Source organism: Ostrea edulis, chromosome 4 (genome assembly GCF_947568905.1).
Source record: "Ostrea edulis chromosome 4, xbOstEdul1.1, whole genome shotgun sequence".
Lineage (NCBI taxonomy): Eukaryota > Metazoa > Mollusca > Bivalvia > Ostreida > Ostreidae > Ostrea > Ostrea edulis.
Genome location: NC_079167.1, coordinates 93,834,408 through 93,855,819, shown reverse-complemented (window position 1 = coordinate 93,855,819; position 21,412 = coordinate 93,834,408). Strand labels below are relative to the sequence as shown.

The 21,412-nt window shown below is 35.3% G+C and overlaps 1 protein-coding gene across 2 annotated transcripts in view; it reads right to left on the bottom strand.

The window, feature by feature from the left end:
- Nucleotides 1-862: 862 nt before the first annotated feature.
- Nucleotides 863-21,412, bottom strand: part of LOC125668774 (target of rapamycin complex subunit lst8-like) — a 21,730-nt gene continuing 1,180 nt past the window's right edge. The window contains exons 2-10 of one of the 2 annotated variants that reach the window (XM_048903186.2): nt 20,129-20,180; nt 19,501-19,663; nt 18,489-18,564; nt 15,361-15,435; nt 15,076-15,153; nt 13,266-13,390; nt 11,674-11,763; nt 11,389-11,531; nt 863-1,157 (exon numbers count right to left, since the gene is read on the bottom strand). In XM_048903186.2, coding sequence (XP_048759143.1) covers nt 1,039-1,157; nt 11,389-11,531; nt 11,674-11,763; nt 13,266-13,390; nt 15,076-15,153; nt 15,361-15,435; nt 18,489-18,564; nt 19,501-19,663; nt 20,129-20,180 — 921 coding nt within the window. In that variant the 3' untranslated portion in view covers nt 863-1,038. The remainder of the gene's footprint in view (nt 1,158-11,388; nt 11,532-11,673; nt 11,764-13,265; nt 13,391-15,075; nt 15,154-15,360; nt 15,436-18,488; nt 18,565-19,500; nt 19,664-20,128; nt 20,181-21,412) is intronic. The other variant, XM_056164383.1, reaches the window with a different exon arrangement.

The following is a 21,412-nucleotide window of genomic DNA, read 5'->3' as shown; positions in this document are numbered from 1 at the left end:
TACATGGGGATGCTTGTATATTTATTTGGGAAAATGTCCCCTTTTCTTGAGAAGATATTCACATTATATTTAAAACTTGAGACGCTTTGCAATGGTTACCTGATTCTTCACTTTAATTTGACATTGTTTTTTTGTATATCCCAAAACTGAATCCAACAAACCGAGGATAAATCATTTGATTGGTTTAGCTGATTAGGACCTTGGACACTCTGAAACACAATTGCCACCTGTGATTAACAAATAAACTGGAACCACTATCAACTTGAAACTGCTCTACAGGCAGTTTGTTATCAAGGTGATTCTCTCTCATTTTAATTTCGGCAGATTGTCCAATTAAAGTGAGAATACTTAAATTGATATATGAAAGGTGAAGATAACGAATAGTGATCAATCTCATAACTCCCATAAGCAATACAAAATAGATAGTTGGGCAAATACGGACCCCTTGACACACCAGAGGTGGGATCTGGTGCCTAGGAGGAGTAAGCATCCCCTGTCGACCGGTCACACCCGCTGAAAGCAAGTCGATAAATTTCATTTTGGTATTGTATCTTTAACACGATTCAAAATGTTGGTATTGTGTACTTAAATCTCTTCTCAGTTAATGGTCTTTAAGTCAGATGTTGTCTTGGACTGATTGATGGACCTTTACAAAAATTTCTCTTTAATGTTAACACAAGTTTATCCTTGCAGAAAATATGGAGGGATTACTGGAGCTTAAGGTCAGGGTAACATACCAAGGTCAGGTAACATACCAAGGTCAGGTAACATACAAAGGTCAGGGTAACATATACCAAGGTCAGGGTAACATACCAAGGTCAGGGTAACATACCATTTAATATGAAAGAATAATAACACAGAATAAAGTATAAATGACATTTTATTTGAAATACATAACAATATACCCCAGACATTCAACAAGCATTCTTTGAATTCATGAACAAATTTTGCTGTACATACACCACACATCTTCACACGCTACATGGTAGCTAAACTGAACAGGGTGTTATTTATCATGGAGTCCCTGGTCCCTGGTGGTTATTGCACAAACTCGTCTCTAAAGGCGAGACAGACCACAGCTTTCTGGTGACCACTGTATTCTTTCTTCACATCTCCTGACTCAACTGACCAGAGGCGGGCCATGTTGTCTGAAGAAGCTGAACAAAAACAAATCGCATATTTAACATCGAGCAATTAGAACATAACTTATTTAAATCAAATATCTTTATTAAATGATGATCAATAAAAAAACAACCAGAAACCTGATTAACTTCCCAATTTTTTTTTTACATAATAAATACTAAGATTAATTACATGAGAAAGATTTGTCATATTATTCTGTTGATACATGGCCTAGATAAGCCTCAGTACTAATTTTGAAACGTTAAAAATTGAAATTCCTGCCATCTATAGAGGCTGCCATGAAGCGGAACTCTTTTGTATTCAAGACCACAAAAATCAATAATTTTGACGTCACACCGTCTATTCCGGTTTTGATGAGATTCTAAGATCATCAAAGATGTGCATGTGGTAGATTTTATGAATACATTGTAAATAGGTGGATGCCTTCTTGTCAAGCAATTAATTACGCTAATGCGAAGGGGAGATGTGAAAAAAGTTTTCCCCCCGAAATTCCTGACCCAACAAGGTTATTTGAAAAGAAAATACTATGTAAACTGTGGATCCATCATTTGCGTAATGACAAGTTGAGGTTTGAGACATGTACATGTATGAAGAAACGAGTACCATCTGCCTGGTCTGCGACTCGACTGCACGTCTTCTTTTCTTAAATTTCTCTTGCGAAAGAACGGGCTCAAATCGATACGGCTCCAAACTTAACTGTTCATGACTTGTCATGTTTACAGTGCTGCTGATGAAATAAACCGGAACCAACGGTGTGACGTAATAAATGAAACTTCAATGGCCCCTCTCTTAGCGGCGGGTAATTTGAAATATAAGATAGATAAATATTGATTTAATTGTTAAGCAAGGATTTTCGTTGTTAAAGACTGTCATTTACGATATCAGTAAGTAATACTTTATTCATAGAAGCAACAATGTGGTTAGGCTTGCCTTTCCCTTTAAATGCAGTCAGGTGAAAATCATTACTATTGTTGAAATGAGTGGCATTAAACCAAGCAAAACTCAGGAATGAAAAAGAAAAGAAATAATATACACCAGGAATTTCACTAAACACACATTCTCTACCCCTATCTACCAGGAGTTTCACTAAATACACATTCTCCACCCTTATCTACCAGGAGTTCCACTAAATACACATTCTCCACCCCTAGCGGGAGTTCCACTAAATACACATTCTCCACTCCTAGCAGGAGTTCCACTAAATACACATTCTCCACCCCTAGTGGGAGTTTCATTAAATACACATTCATCACCCCTATCTACCGGGAGTTCCACTAAATACACATTCTCTGCCCTTATCTACCAGGAGTTCCACTAAATACACATTCTTCACCCCTATCTATCGAGAGTTCCACTAAATACACATTCTCTGCCCTTATCTACCAGGAGTTCCACTAAATACACATTCTTCACCCCTAGCGGGAGTTCCACTAAATTCACATTCTCCACCCCTAGCAGGAGTTCTATTAAATACACATTCTCCACCCCTATCTATCGAGGGTTCCACTAATTACACATTCTCCACCCTTATCTATCGAGGGTTCCACTAAATACACATTCTCCGCCCTTATCTACCAGGAGTTCTACTAAATACACATTCTTCACCCCTATCTATCGAGAGTTCCACTAAATACACATTCTCTGCTCTTATCTACCAGGAGTTCCACTAAATACACATTCTCCACCCCTATCTATCGAGAGTTCCACTAAATACACATTCTCCGCCCTTATCTACCGAGAGTTCCACTAAATACACATTCTCTACCCCTAGCAGGAGTTCTATTAAATACACATTCTTCACCCTTATCTATCGAGAGTTCCACTAAATACACATTCTCTGCCCTTATCTACCAGGAGTTCCACTAAATACACATTCTCCACCCCTATCTATCGAGAGTTCCACTAAATACACATTCTCCGCCCTTATCTACCGAGAGTTCCACTAAATACACATTCTCTACCCCTAGCAGGAGTTCTATTAAATACACATTCTTCACCCTTATCTATCGAGAGTTCCACTAAATACACATTCTCTGCCCTTATCTACCAGGAGTTCTACTAAATACACATTCTCCACCCCTATCTATCGAGAGTTCCACTAAATACACATTCTCCACTCTTATCTACCAGGAGTTCTATTAAATACACATTTTCCACCCCTATCTATCGAGGGTTCCACTAATTACACATTCTCCACCCTTATCTATCGAGGGTTCCACTAAATACACATTCTCCACCCTTATCTACCAGGAGTTCTACTAAATACACATTCTCCACCCCTATCTATCAAGAGTTCCACTAAATACACATTCTCTGCCCTTATATACCGAGAGTTCCACTAAATACACATTTTCCACCCCTAGTGGGAGTTCCACTAAATACACATTCTCCAGCCTTATCTATCGAAAGTTCCACTAAATACACATTCTCCACCCTTATCTATCGAGAGTTCCACTAAATACACATTCTCCACCCCTATCTACCAGGAGTTCCACTAAATACACATTCTCCACCCCTAGCGGGAGTTCCACTAAATACACATTCTCCACCCTTATCTATCGAGAGTTCTACTAAATACACATTCTTCACCCCTATCTATCGGGAGTTCCACTAAATACACATTCTCTGCTCTTATCTACCAGGAGTTCCACTAAATACACATTCTCCACCCCTATCTATCGAGAGTTCCACTAAATACACATTCTCCGCCCTTATCTACCGAGAGTTCCACTAAATACACATTCTCTACCCCTAGCAGGAGTTCTATTAAATACACATTCTTCACCCTTATCTATCGAGAGTTCCACTAAATACACATTCTCTGCCCTTATCTACCAGGAGTTCTACTAAATACACATTCTCCACCCCTATCTATCGAGAGTTCCACTAAATACACATTCTCCACTCTTATCTACCAGGAGTTCTATTAAATACACATTTTCCACCCCTATCTATCGAGGGTTCCACTAATTACACATTCTCCACCCTTATCTATCGAGGGTTCCACTAAATACACATTCTCCACCCTTATCTACCAGGAGTTCTACTAAATACACATTCTCCACCCCTATCTATCAAGAGTTCCACTAAATACACATTCTCCGCCCTTATATACCGAGAGTTCCACTAAATACACATTTTCCACCCCTAGTGGGAGTTCCACTAAATACACATTCTCCAGCCTTATCTATCGAAAGTTCCACTAAATACACATTCTCCACCCTTATCTATCGAGAGTTCCACTAAATACACATTCTCCACCCCTATCTACCAGGAGTTCCACTAAATACACATTCTCCACCCCTAGCGGGAGTTCCACTAAATACACATTCTCCACCCTTATCTATCGAGAGTTCCACTAAATACACATTCTTCACCCTTATCTATCGAGAGTTCCACTAAATACACATTCTCTGCCCTTATCTACTAAAATACACATTCTCCACCCCTATCTATCGAGAGTTCCACTAAATACACATTCTCCACTCTTATCTACCAGGAGTTCTATTAAATACACATTTTCCACCCCTATCTATCGAGGGTTCCACTAATTACACATTCTCCACCCTTATCTATCGAGGGTTCCACTAAATACACATTCTCCACCCTTATCTACCAGGAGTTCTACTAAATACACATTCTCCACCCCTAGTGGGAGTTCCACTAAATACACATTCTCCACCCTTATCTATCAAAAGTTCCACTAAATACACATTCTCCACCCTTATCTATCGAGAGTTCCACTAAATACACATTCTCCACCCCTATCTACCAGGAGTTCCACTAAATACACATTCTCCACCCCTAGCGGGAGTTCCACTAAATACACATTCTCCACCCTTATCTATCGAGAGTTCCACTAAATACACATTCTCCACCCTTATCTATTGAGAGTTCCACTAAATACACATTCTTCACCTTTATCTATCGAGAGTTCCACTAAATACACATTCTCCGCCCTTATCTACCAGGAGTTCTACTAAATACACAGTCTCCATCCAAATCTCTCTTTGAACCTGACCTACATGTACATGCAATAATATACTGGGAACCCTCATTGCTGTGTGACCTTGACCTTAAGTCCCTAAAGTGGTCTACTTTCCCATTGGAAAGATGAGCAAACAATGAGTTAATGGTGAACAAATGCTGGGTGAATGTTGAGTGAATTGTGTGTGAATGCGTAATGCAACTTGGTGAACCAAACAGCAATTGATGATAGTTTTTTTTAACTTTTCCAGAAAGTTGTTTAGTATGTTCAATATTACCCTTTCACTCCTGAGTTCCAAATGACAATGAGAAAACAAAGATTGAATGATGAGGAAAATACTGAAGGAACCATGAGCACACACTGAACACCTGGTGAGCGAACACTGAACACCTGGTGAGTGAACACTGAACACCTGGTGAGTGAACACTGAACACCTGGTGAGCAAACACTGAACACCTGGTGAGTGAACACTGAACACCTGGTGAGCAAACACTGAACACCTGGTGAGTGAACACTAAACACCTGGTGAGCGAACACTGAACATCTGGTGAGCGAACACTGAACACCTGGTGAGTGAACACTGAACACTTTGTGAATGGTAAGTGATAGATAAATGGTGAGTGCAAGCTGAACGAGTGGTTAGTGAACGGAAAAATGGGAAAGTAAAATGTTCCAGGGACTGCCCCTGTGGAGATATATCCTTACTATATACACAGTTCCACTCTTATTTATATGACCATGATCTACATGTGATGATAAATGGAGAGCCCCTAATGAATCAATCTGATCTTTTGATCTGCTCACATATCACTGTACACAGGTACGTGTACTTTAGTGGATCAAAGTATCTGATTCTAACAAGATGTACTGTGAGCAATGCTCACTAAGAATACCCCCCGCTTACCCCAATCTCCCAAAGGGTGTTGTTAATAGGTATAAATCACCTCTTATATGGTATGCCTTTGTAGAAGAAAATGGAAGATATAGTCCGAACACAAATCCATGGCATAAACCTATAATTTTTACCTTGAGATCAAAGGTCAAGGTCATAAAGAGGTCATGAATGTACATGACACATAGTCTCATGGTGATACACCCATGTCTTATGGTATGACTATGTCAAAACCCTATAATCAATTTTGACCTTGAGGTCAAAGTTCAAGGTCATATAGAGGTCATGAAGGTACTCGACACATCGTCTCATGGTGATACACTCATGTGTCAAATATGATATGCTTATGTCAAAGAACAAAGAAGTCATGGCCCTGACACAAATCCATTGTAAAAACCTTTAATTTTGACCTTGAGGTCAAGGTCATATGGAGGTAATGAAGGTACATGACACATCGTCTCATGGTGATACACTCATGTGTCAAATATGGTATGCCTATGTCAAAGAACTAAGAAGTTATGGCCCGGACACGAATCCATTGTAAAAAACTTTTTAATTTTGACCTTAGGGTCAAGGTCATATAGAGATCATGAAGGTACTTGACACATCGTCTCATAGTGATCTACCTGTGTGCCAAATATGGTATGCCTAAGTCAAAGAACAAAGAAGTTATGGCCCGGACACGAATCTGCACAGACAGACAGACGGACAGACAGAGTGATTCCTATATACCCCCAGAACTTCGTTTGGGGGGTATAATAACACAGTGTAGGTTACTACCAAATGTACTGTCCCAGTCATCTCAGAATGACCTTGACCTACCTGTGATGATACATTCACTACTGGACGGAAAAGGTATTGAGTGTCAATTTGCTGATAATATTGGGTTATTGAACTTACATTGATGAATATTGTCCAAGTTGGGTTTAAAAAATTTGCAAACTTGTGAGCATATTTTAATACCCAATGAGTGCCAATATTTACCAATATACATATTACATGTTTGTAGGGACCAATTTTAAATTCAATATATTCTTTATTATGTAGCTAAACTATATTTCTGTTGTGATATGTTGATGATTTATTCATTTTTTCATCAAGTTAGAAAACGAAGCATTATTAGCACTGATATAAATGAGTACAATATCACAGAAACCCATGTTTTTAATGTTCATCCAAATTCACCGATTAATGCTTGTGAAAAGTTTCATGTTGTGAATAATTATATTTACTGGTCCTTAACAGTAAATCAGTGTCGGAATATTACAAGAATTAATTGATACTAAGTCTTGCGTTGATAAAATCCCAAAATCGGCTACCAGAACTTACCAAAATTAAAGAATTATTAGTGATATGGTAAAGGAGTTATTGAACTTACATGTCTATTGGTGAATAAAATGTTCCATAATTCTAGAAATATTTAATGGGCAATATCTGGGCCATTATTGAATGCCAACTTTTCATGAAATAAGGAACCATATGGAAAAGTTCCAAGTACAAGTTAATGTCACTACACGATCAGCAGTAAGCAGAGATCGGATGCGCTCTCATTTGGTAAGCTTTCGTAGAGCTTGTAGTATTGCACTCATTCACATCAGTGCTTGTAATGCTTTAGTTTTTAGACTTGAAGAGAAAAGAAATAAATCATCAACATAAAACAAAAGAAGTTTAGCTATATAGTAATTACTGTTACTTTTACTGTTAGTACCGGTACCGTCAGTTGGTACTAAGAAATGCTGATACCTACAGTGGTTTGTACTGTGATTTCTGATATTTACTGATACTTGTGTTGTTTGAGGAAAATACTATCAGTACTGAGAAGTGCTGATAAATGCTGTGGCTATTGGTCGCCTTGCAGGAGGGTTGAAAAAGGACCGGGGCAAAATAAATATGATAAAGGTGGTGTTTAAAAAAATGTTGTATTTGTGTAATTTCTAAATGCAGAACTACTTAGGGTCAGCTAATCTGGGTATTGGCAATTACATATGTAACACAACTGTTTGACTTTCATCGAAAAGTGTGAATCACATGATTATATGATGTAGTTAATGAAAACAATTTCATTTCATAAATACCTTTTTTATTATGTCTACATGTGCATATGGTGCCAGTCATATTTCACACCTACACCTACTGCTAGACACTGACAAATACTTGACGTGTTCACTTCCAATACACAGATCAGCTGACTATTAAAACAGATCTATTGTGGCTATAATGGCACTTTCATGGAATATACAAGCTATACATAGGACATTGTATTACCCAGGCATTGTATTATCCAGACAGTCCCCAATAAACAATTTGTGATGCAAAAAAAAAACCCTCTGTATTGAATAACGAAAAATATAACAAAACTGCATTATATGATTGTATTATATCAGTATAGAATGTTAATCTCAATCAATGTAAATAAATTCACACTATTTATTATACTTTAATTTGTTAAAGGGACTGGTTCATGATTTTCTATAAAGATAGTTTTCATTTTTGATGTTAAACATTAAAAATATAACTCATTTAATGTTGACAGCCAAAATTTTGACCTTCTGATTGCAAGAATGAAAGCAATATTTTAGCCTTGAATCTGTGTTATGTAAACAAAGTCTATTTATGTATACAAACAAGTGAAATATTGATTTTGTAATATAAAGCATCTTAATTTTGCATAGTCACAAATTTTAACTTTTAGATGACACATTTTACCCCAAAAATGTTTGAAATGTGAAAGATATAATAAACTTAGATCGATATCCATTTCTTTTGAAAATTTTGTAAACAATAACATACTGCAATCTTTGTTTACAAAACAAATAATAAACTCTCTAAAATGAGCTTCTGTGATAATGTATAACCTTAATTTTTATGTGAAATCTTTTAAACACATTAGGCAGTAGATTTTGATCATTAAAAGTGAAAAAGAAAATTTTGGGGAAAATTGTGAATCAGTCCCTTTAATTATCAGCAGATACAGTATTAGGAATTCATTGATTAAAAGTGACATTATTTATTAGATATAATACAATCATATGTACTGATTGGTTATGTTTCATTTTCCACTACTTTTTTTTTTTCATCAAAAATTGTTTATCGGGACTGTCTGGATAATACAATGACCTACATGTATGTATAGCTTGTATATTCTATGCAATCTCCAAGTGCCTTTATAGCCACGATAGAATTATTTTTAATTTAGATGTACTTAAAAATGGTAAAGTAGTACTGTGCATAAAACACTACAATTGAGAGAGAGAGAGAGAGAGAGAGAGAGAGAGAGAGAGAGAGAGAGAGAGAGAAAGAGAGAGAGCAAGAGAGAGAGAGAGATCACATTGGTACATGATGTAATTATTGAATATCCCTACTACATGTACCATATTCATAAGAATGCTTTTCATTTGCTGAATACAAAAAATGAATTATTAAATATATGAATCTCTCAATTCCTCTTCTTTTTTATAGTGAAATCATGGTTCCCTCCATTTTGACTATGTACTTTTTCCATTATCATTACATGCAAAGTTTGTTATTTTTAAGTGCAAAGTTTTGATCTACAGGCTCGGGCTCCCCCTTTTCAAAATTTAGAGTAGCGGTGAACTGTAGTAGAAATGCAAAACCTAACTCACAATTTAACTGAAGGATCAATACACGCCTCCTTTCCCCCACAACTTAGGATTTAGAGATTTGATTTTTTTTTATCTAGCATGTCAAAAATATTTTCAAACAGATGTGAAGTCAACTTCTTCTCTGCCACCCCCCACTCCCCCCAAATTAATGCTACAGCTATACCTGATTATATCTATATTAATTTTTTAGGTGTTTTCCTCGTACTTTTATTTCTAGGTATCTGGGTTTTTTGGGGTTTTTTTTTTTACACAAACTACACACATTCCTTTCCCAGCCCTACAATTTGATGAAATGTACATTTTAATAAAGCAATTGTACAACCTGTTATAACTCAGCATAATAAAAAATTTGACATCATAAGCTTTATATATCCTGTTTATTGATACTACATGTATATATGTGAAGTTTAGGACTGCAATGATAACCACACCACCAACTCACCAACTTCTAATGTAAGGGGAGTAACTGCTAAAATGTACCAATTTGAATCTGCACTATGTCAGAAAGCTTTCAAGTAAATTTCCATTTTCCTGGCCCAGTAGTTTTTGAGAAGATTTTAAAAGATTTTCCCTATATATTTGTATGTAAAACTTTGATCCCCTATTGTCACCTCATCTTACCCCGGAGGCCATGATTTTAGCAAACTTGAATCTGCATTATGTGAAAAAGCTTTCATGTAAGTTTCCACTTTCCTGGCCCAGTAGTTTTTGAGAAAAAGATTTTTAAAGATTTTCCCTATATATCTGTATGTAAAACTTTGATCCCCCTATTGTGGCCCCATCCTACCCCCGGGGGCCATGATTTGAACAAACTTGAATCTGCACTATGTTAGGAAGCTTTCATGTAAATTTCAGCTCTTCTGGCCCAGTGGATCTTGAGAAGAAGATTTTTAAAGATTTTTCCTATATATTTTTATGTAAAACTTTGATCTCCTATTGTGGCCCCATCCAACCCCGCGGGGGCCATGATTTTAACAAACTTGAATCTGCACTATGTCAGGAAGCTTTCATGTAAATTTCAGCTCTTCTGGCCCAGTGGTTCTTGAGAAGATTTTTAAATGATCCCACCCTATTTTTACATTTTTGTGATTATCTCCCCTTTGAAGGGGGCATGGCCCTTCATTTGAACAAACTTGAAAGCCCTTCATCCAAGGATGCTTTTGGCCAAGTTTGGTTATAATAGGCCAAATGGTTCTGGAGAGGAAGTCGAAAATATAAAAAGTTTACAGATGGACGAACAGACGACGGACAACAGGCGATCAGAAAAGCTCACTTGAGCTTTCAGCTCAGGTGAGCTAAAACAATACTTTTATTATGTGTATTTTGCCTCTGGCCCTTCCTGCAATGAGGTCAATATAGCCACAGCATTTATTAACACTCTCTGTACCAACAGTGCTTTCCTCATCACTAATCCATAAATAACAGAACCCACAGTACATACGACAGTAAATACCAGCATTTCTTAGTACTATTTAAAATCACAGTAAAAATATCCTGCACAGTAATTACCAGAACTTAGCAGTACCAACAGCACAAAACATCTATCAGTAATCATCAGCGTTTCTCAGTAAAAAATGACACTCTCAGTACTTTTATAATTCCCATCAGGTAGTAATTGGGAGTCCCTGCTAAACGCATAGTCCTACACCTATCTCTGTGCAACCTTGACCTACCTGTGTTGATATATTGGGAATCCGCACTAAATGCACAGTCCTATACCCATCTCTGTGACCTTGACCTACCTGTGATGATGTACTGGGAATCTCCGCTAAATGCACAGTCCCACACCCATCTCTGTGTGTTTTCCTTGAGTTCTGTCATCAATGTGTGGTCAGCCGTCCGCCAGATCTTACACGTTTGGTCAGCAGAGGTTGTGGCTAGTAACCTAGAAATTATGTAATCAGAAATGAGTCGTATTCCTGGCAACACTTATAGGAAGACCTCCTAGAGTTACAGCTCAGCCAAATAAAGTCAATCAAATTTCCCATTTCATTAAATGCAAAATGTATTAATTCATTGTTACGAACATCATACTATTGAACAGTAATGGGAAACAAATGTTAGTCCCTCCATCTATCTGTGGACTTGGTTTTGTGTGGACTAATGCAAGGAAGTTCCTGAAAATTTGTACACTCTTCATTATACCATTATTAGTAATAAATATTGAGGTGAAAGAAATTTAGTGTATCTTATAACTAGCATGAACTTAAAAGTGAAACATGAAAATGTTTTTCTGTTCCTCAGCTATATGACATTAGTAGGGATGGGCCCCATAAGGGGTATTAGTCCCATTAGGACACGTCTAGTTGTATTTGTTAGTAAAATATTACTTCCGAACTCTTTCTCAGATTCTTCCTAAATAGATTTCAGGTTTTCAATTACTATGAATTTTCAAAAATATCCACGAGCTATTCTCTCAGAATATGCCTGGACAAAATCATATCTACAGACAGACAACATGCTGACTCCGATGTCATCCCCCCCCCCCCCCCTAAACTTCCTTTGCAGGTGTATAAAAAAAATTGTGGTGCTAAAAATACTTCATAACTCAAAGAAAATACCGAGGTACTGGTTAAGGATGTAAAACACACTTGTCAAAATTGTCCTGAGTGAAAACTATCAGATATTATACATTTATTGCATGATAGTGAGGGAGATATGAAGATTTATTCACCCAAAAAAAATCATATTCCCCGAGAGCAACGCCCGAGGGGAATATGATTTTTCTTGGGTGAATAAACTTTCATATCTCCCGAACATTCAAGCAATAAATTGTTTATTATACCGAAACAAAGCAAGACTACAAAAGTGCATTTAAAATTGGAGTCCGCTCATCTATACTTTGTATGTAGCTGAGATCACCCTAACAGTAACACCGCGCCGTCAACGTATTATGGTAGAAGGTACAAACAACGAAATACAGTGATATGATAACCAGATTTTGTATTTCCATTCTCCTTGAAAGCTAATTTACTAGCTTGTTTTTGTATCAACCAAAACCGAGACGAACTATGAAAGTAGAATGACTTGGACTTATTGTGACGTCACAATACACTTTGTCTACCTTGACATTAAATTAATGGAAAATGCACGAGGCTGCCCAAGGGGTAAATATGATAGGGAGATATGATGTTCGAAAGGGAGATATGAAGTTTTGTCATCCCTGGCACGTGACTGTCTTGACCAATCAAATTACGTGTTGCATAGAATTCTTATACTGAAGTATAATAATTGTAATAATGTACTGGTATAGCAATAAATGCAATTTTCATGTCTTATCATTAATCAAGAAAAAACTTGAAAACCCCGCAGGATTTAAATGTACGACTAGACCTCCATTTTGTCAGAATAATACCTTAATTCATTGACAGGTGAAGATTTAAAAAGGCAAAGATTATATTTCTGAATTCATATTTGCATTCATCATGTTCATGGTGTACCTTTATTGTTGTATTTGAAACACTTCATGAAGGTCTTACTCCTCCTTAATGTCTCATATACTGTAAGGTTTTTTTTTTCTAACAGCTTTTGAAATTTTTGTGGTAGATCGTCTCAAAAACAACTTTAATTGGAAATGATTATAGCGAAAAACAATTTACTTTATCCAAATTAGACTCACGTTGAATCGGGACTGAACAGACATTTGATTCCATATTTGGAGTGAGCTTCAAAGGTCTTCTTTAAGTGGATTTTGACTGGGTCAGTTCCCCTTCCTCCAGAGAGGGTCCATATGTAACACACACCCTGTAAATAGTCATGTAGAGCACAGTTAGATCTTTACACTTATATTTAGGAGATAATGCAGTGATTTTTCAACATTTTTCAAAAGGGTCCTGTGTCTTTCGAATTTGGAAAAATTGTCAACATTTTAATCAAATTGGGAAACCTAGTCATTATTGTAAACATGCTATTAAAATATATCATATTAAACAAGATATCAAACACAAATCGATGTCACTCTTCTTTTATTTTACATATTTAACTTTCTTTTCTTGAAGCTCGTAAAATTTTTGACTATTCTTTCTAAATCATCTAGTCTTAAGAATCGATGAGTCTTTGTCATGTTACACATAAACTATACACCTTGAACTTATTCTTTAACAAATACTTTTTTGCCAGTTGTTATTATTGGGAAAAGTGCAAGCTAAATTAGGAAAAAATTGGTAATTTTTGGGAAGGGAAAGGGCCAATATTCAGAACTAAAATGGGTTTTTAAAAAATCACTGCTTTTGTCCTATTTCAACCAGAATCAATAATTAAATTTACATTAAATTTTCCGATGTTTTTGTCTTTAACATCTTTACAAATTGTAATGAGCCATTTCCACATGAATGTGCTTGCTGCAATTTTAAACAATGCACATGTGAATCCTGAATTAGAGTGCATATTCACAACATCCTGGCATTGTTTTCACACAATGTTCTTCAAATTTTAGGTACATGTACATGTACAAGTAATTGAATTGATTTTAAGAGCATGGAACTCTATCTTGCATAGATAAAAAGTTAGGGTAATCATCCCCCCCCCCATGTTAAGATAGATGTACATTTATGAGACAAATTTCTCATCCATATTTTAAACGATGTGTCACATACAAAAACACCAAATCAACACAGCTAGCCCAAGCATTCAACAAATTTATATCTTTAGTATATAGGCAATACATGTATGTCTTTCAAGTTTCAACTTTTCTGGTTTCTTGGCTCTTTAGAAGAACTGTTCTAAACACTCTACCTGATATATTTCTTAATTCTCTGTCCTTGGAAAGGAGTAGGACACTCCGGTCCATCTGAGGAAAATTGAATCCCCTATACCCTAGGATACTTTGTGGGAAGCTTGGTTGAAATGGGCAATGCAGTACTTGGAAAGGAGTCAAAATTGTGAAAAGTTTACAAATGGTTGACACCAGACAAATTCTGATCAGTAAAGTTAACTTGACCCTTTGGCTCAGGTGAGCTAATAAAAACATGCTTCAATCATATTACAGAAACCACCTGTCTTCACAGATGGGCAGCCAAACAGAACCCAACACAGACACACATGGAGAAAGCTGCTAGTATACCCCCTACAACTCAGTAACATATGCTGTGGAATCATAAGATTTCATGGGGGCTCAATTTTCATGGATTTCATCCTACAAATTTCAAACCACAATGAAATACACAAAATATTGAATGTTTCAAAATACAGAAACCACATCAATGAAATTACATCCTAACGAAAGTGTAAAATCTCAGCAATCCACGAAAATAGAGTCCCATGAATTTAAATGATAAAAATCTCAGCAATCCATGAAAATAGAGTCCCAAGAATTTAAATGATTTTACAGTAATTATGAATAACAAGTAAAATATTTCAAAATATAAGTAAACAAAGACTACTTGTTGAACAACTGTGCAGGCCACTGTCATAGAGTTATTTCCCCATACCTTATTGTTGATCGCAGCCATCATTGTTCCCATAGGATCAATACTAATGGACTGAATAGAAGCATCTTTCTGCGGAGTCTGAAAAAATTTCATCTTTGATTATTAAAACCATGATATATTTTAAATTACAGATGAAAAACTCTTCTTAACATTTTCAAAGTTTATCATTTAATCAGAAAATAGGACAGTTTATGGAAATCTTTGGGAGAAAATATAATGCAGTATATAGGAAAACAGCATTGATTTAGTCTGCACTGTTTTCATGTTTCTTGTCAATCTGATTACCAAACTTTCACTGCTGTCTTTCTTCAGATCCCAGATGTGAATCCTGCCACTCTGATCTCCAACAAATATTTCTCCCTAAAAGTAAAAAAAAATTCCCCATTTTTATGCTCAGTTCTGTACCTACAGTACAGGCAACACAGATAAGGATCCTCTATTGACCATGCAACACGAAAAATCTAACATGGTATTCTAAATGTGATTCAAGTAAATCGTCAATCTGATTAAAACCAGATCTTCAAACGTGACATGGCCTATAGAGGAGCAGATTGAAGATCTGGTCTTAATCAGATTGGTAAATCGTATTTTCATTGCGGGATGACTATCAGCTGCCTGTTCCTGTCACAGTAACATTTGTTGAAAAGTTTATCAGTTTTGTATCATATACAAATGTGAGTTATCTCCCCTGACTTTACAACTTGACGCTTTTTTTAAAATTTGATTTTGGAGTTGATCTATCCATTACGAATTTATATATCTTGTTTTGTTTTTATTATTATCTCGTTTTGTTTTTATTATTATCTTGTTTTGTTTTTATTATGTTTAATCATTTAATATTCATTATTAATTTATATACATGTATCTTGTTTTGTTTTTATTATTATGTTTAATCATTTAATATTCATTATTAATTTATATATCTTGTTTTGTTTTTATTATTATGTTTAATCATTAAATATTCATTATTAATTTATATATCTTGTTTTGTTTTTATTATTATCTTGTTTTGTTTTTATTATTATTTTTAATCATTTAATATTCATTATTAATTTATCTATTAAGACTACAAATTGCGAGGAAGATTATTATCTAAAGTGGCATTGGGGGTGGGTATTGTTTTAAAAAGCACAACGAATTACTTCGTGAATTTTGTTGTGTATGTGACTAAAAGTATATTGAACAAAGTATGGAAAAATACAGTCATGTATATTTAAGGTAATTCCACCCCTCTAGAATTACAGGTTCAATCTTATATTTGATTGTTGATTCTTCAAATAATATATCTTAGTATTAAACAAATAAAAATCATAAAATAAGTATGTTGTGGTATCAATAAAATTTTTATCAATTAGCACAATATACCTGTTATCAACGTAAGAAAATTGCAATTTTCCTTAAAGAGCATTATCAATATTTCACAAAAATTGGTTGTAACGATGTAATAGTATTCATAACAATTTCATGAACCAGTTTTTTTTAAAAATATACAAAATGTTTGTGAAAAATAAAGGAAATTAATTGTATAATGGACTTGATAAATAATTAAATGAAAACAGAGTTATTACCCTTGGATTCAATATTTTGAACCATAATTGATCATTTATATATAATTTAATTCTTATTGTATCCTTGTCTCTGATTGGTCAAATTCCAATTGAGGAACACAGGTTATTTTTGTATAACCTGGTTTGGTCAGCTGGTTTGGTATGGGGACACACCCCCTTGACAACCAGATGTCGGAACTATTTTTTTCTCTCTCTCTAAACTTCTAGGGAATAGAAACTCAACGTGCACAATAAGATACTTCGGTTTGATACACATGTTGTTTTCTCGATGTCAATATTAGCATCTAGGCCTACTTGTACGCAAATCACTTTGCGGATTATAAAGCGTAAACTGACCCAAACCAGGTTATACTCGTATAACTTGCCCCAGAATTAAAGTCATTCCTTAAATAACTTAAGACTTTTGAGATATTTAATGGTTAACAAGATTTTTTTACAATAACTATTGAAATAGACTCCAACAGAATTAATATGTTTCTGTCATGTATAAATCTTATCAAATCACTGACTCTGCAAAATCTTATGACATCACAGGAGGATGGAAACAACTTAAAAATATATATATTCTCGTGCGAGGTTAACACAAAACTAGAACTGTCCTAATGGGACTAATATCCCCCGCGGGGCATATAAGATGATGGGAAATATTTAATGCAAGCACATTGGATATTTTCACATTATCTACAGGGCAATCAATGTGAATGCAAAAGTGTATATTCTACAGTACAGCAGTACATGAAATATTAAAAATATGCTTAATATAAACAATGAATACTATTTGGCACATTTTAGGCTGTATGATTGCAAATCCCTGGTCAACTCTTCTAGTCTTTAGTTTATATTCACTTTGTTAAAGATCATTATGTTATGCCAACTTTACTTTGTCATTGATTTTGTCAGTAAATAAATGACATTAGCTCAAGTATTGGTATTATTGTAATCTTTTCCACTGGTATAACAACTGCAATAAAGGCAGTTTACTATGAATCCCATTGCCAGGGATAGTTGAGATTATAAATACTATCTGACATATAAGTATTCAACACACATGAGCCACTTTATGTTTTACCGAGAAGTCACAAGATTGCAGATACAGTATGTGGATGCCAAACCCGAAAATGTCCGTAACTTCCATAACTGTTAAAATATTTCAATGAAAATAGAAGATGCACAACTACATTATATATATAAGATGGGAATAAAGTTTGAATAAAATCTGTTTAACGGTACTAGAATTAAACTCTGGACAAAGTGCGCAACCCCCAAAATGAAAAGAAAATGTGCGTAACTTCTATAACTGTTAAAATATTTCAATGAAAATAGGACATGCACAACTACATAATATATAGAAGATGTGCATAAAGTTTGAATGAAATATGTCCAGCGGTATTAGAAATAAACTTCGGACAAATTGCGTCTACGGACAAACGGACGGACGGACAAAGTGATTCCAGTATACCCCCCCAAACTTCGTTTGCGGGGGGTATAACAACATTCTTGAGAGAGAGAGAGAGAGAGAGAGAGCAGTGATGAACCCAGAACCCCATTACCCGGGGTTAGGACACACTTCCTCCTATAAAAATACCCCACCACCACCATCATTCACACACATATATATATACAAAATTATTGAATTACATGTACAAATAGTTTAAATGTATTCATGTACATGTATATTTTATTATACATCTTATAATTTATTATGCATATTTCATTATACTTTCATTAATAGACCTTAACAAAAAACAGTTATCAATTGGTCATCATAATCTTCTTCAAGTTCTTTGATTGATAAAGTTTATACAGGTAATTTATATGAACAATGTCGTCCAGTCTAACTTTTACCTGATTTGGATGTAGACAAACACAATTCACAGGAGCATTAGCCTGGAAAATTCTTTGGCACTGCAAACTTCTTGTTCTTCAAAAATGAATTCATGTTAAGAGTCAGATGTAATATTTTTTGACTGTATAGTCACAATAGGAACATTTTGATAAGCAGAAATACATATCATAGCTCTGGACTCAACATAAACACCTACATGGTATCAGTGCAGTAATTTGCTAGACCAGTTAATATTATTTTGTACATGTCGAAATGGACAGGTGATTTTTTATTTTAGAAAAAAAATCTGTGTATGATATAATCTTTGAAATTAAATTGCTCTTTGATAAAACGAACATAGATTTTCTATTTATAGCTGTCATATTTTCAGATTTTTGTATCCTAGTTGTAGTATAATACGTGCCAGAGTATCAATAAATCTGATGTGCATTTTGTATTTCGAATCACTAATGACAGATTTTTACAGTCAACAAGGTTTTCATAGTAACACAATAACAATCTCTTAAAAATAAAAACATTCTAATAACAGAGGAGAGAAAAAATTTCTATAAAGATTACAAATACAAAAGAACAATAAACACAGTATTACAGATAGATAAACAGATAGCGAGACAGAGAAACAAAATCTCCTTATAATTGCTTTGATGAGTAATTAAAATTTTATGGAGATAAACACAGCTGTTTAAGAAAAGTAACTGCATCACCTATTTGAAAATTCAAAACAGTGGCCTAGTGATTATAAAGTAAGTAATTTTGAAAAATTTCTGAGCAAAAGAAAATTGAGTCCGAACAAGTAAATTTCAAACTCAGACATTTATTATAACATTAAAAGTTAATGCAGAACCCAGCAAATTATAGCAATTATCAAATGACAGCAAATCTAGATCTCACTTGAAGAGGGGAGGGGATGAGGGCTGCACTGGTAAATGTAGGTCTAGATCTCATTAGGGGGAGGTATGCAAATGAGTACAAGCATGCAATATTTTTTCAACAAGTTCTTTTTTTTCTAACCTGAGATCCCAGATGCGGACTGTGTTGTCCTCTCCCCCGGTATACATCCACTTCCCCTCCTCATGGAAGCCTACACTGGTAACATTTTTCTGAATACCATCATAATTCACTACAGGGTTGGGGTTATCTGAGTTCAGATCGTACATACGAATGTGCTGATAACCTGAAAGCAGATTAAAAACAAGGTACACTGTAGAGTGTTTCAGATCTTTAATACAGAACATTTATGGATGATACCGTATAAAGGGAATTATTAGCGTGACCAAATTTAACAGTTTTTCCTTAAAAATGGGTAAATCTATTTAGTGAGAGCTAATTTTAGCAACTTTATAATTCCAGAAAAGGTAACTATTACCTCCAATATGGCATACATTGTAAGTGATATTCAATTTTAGCCATTTCATCACTCTCGCAAATAATGCAGAAATTAAATCATCCCTAAAATTCTGCTTATATGGTTTAAAATTTTATGGAATTATTTGTTGCCTTAAGAAAGATCAAATATACATTGAAAAATTTCCTTTTCTTTAATGTGGTTGAAAACTCTCAGGAAAGTCCACTGACTTTGTCCTGACTTGAAACAGACACCATACTCCATACATCAAAATCAGTTTTAAGTGTGACTTACCTGCAGCTGCAATCATCTGTTTGTCTGGGGTGATTTCTAGGGCATTCACTTGCTAAGAATTGTTAAGAAGGATAATAAGAACTGGGTATTATCATCATTATTATTTTATTCATTTATAAAGCGCAAAATTACCTATAGTTTCTGTACAATGTTTGTGCTAATAATTATTGATAATATACTAATAAAAGACCTGCATGAGCTATAAAAAAAATGATAAAACAATAGAAAGAATTAAAATAATTAAAACATGGTAGTAAAATGAATGTCAGATGAAGTGGTTGACTTTGAGTTGACAAGATACAATTGGCATACAGGTATTCATATGCTGGATCAAAATTCAGTTTGCAGGAGGTTGCACATGGAATCCTTGATGTTACACTGAATTTTACATTTACAGGGCATATATTCACACTTGAACAAGAGTGTATTTAGGTTCTTGCGGAATGCTCCATGTGCTTCAAGCTCTCGAAGTTCCAGTGGCAGTTTATTCCACAACTGTGCACCTAGTGTTTTTATGGCTCTTGTACTGTATTTGTTTGATGACTTCTTCATTACCAGTTTCCATTGGTTGGATGATGATCTCAAGGTCCTATGTGGCTGGTAAACAGGATATAGCTCTCTCATGTATGCTGGTGCTGAGAAAGAGTGTAGTGAATTATGTATGGTTGTCAGCACTTTAAACACAACACGTTGATTTACCGGCAGCCAGTGTAGTTGTTGATGTACCGGCGAAATATGTTGTCTGTAGCATGTTCTTGCAGCGTTGTTCTGAGCCACTTGTAGTCGGTGCATGGGGCGATCAGTCATGCCAAGCAGGAGGGCATTGTGATAGTCAAGGTGGGATATGACTGTTGCATTGATGACCTTCGCACACACTTCCTGGGTGAGATGGTGTTTCACCTTGGATATTCTCCTGATGTTGAAGTACATCTTCCTTACCACGGAGCTGACTTGCATTTCCATTGATAAGGTGGCATCCAGGGCAGCACCGATGTTTTTAACAGTAGACTTAGGTATCAATATTGCCTCACCAATCTTCAGACGGATATCCTTCACAAGGCACTAGTTGTGGGCACTAGCAACTACCATAATCTCAGTTTTTCCATCATTTAGTTTAAGTTTGTTCACAGTCATCCAGGTTCTGACACTTGCTATGCATTCCTCCATAATGTTGACTTGATAGGTCCGCTTGGCAGTGTTTTTTACACTCAAACGGCTGTAAAGTTGAGTGTCATCTGCGAACCCATGACGGCTTATAAGGTATATTGGTTAATAACTCTCCTG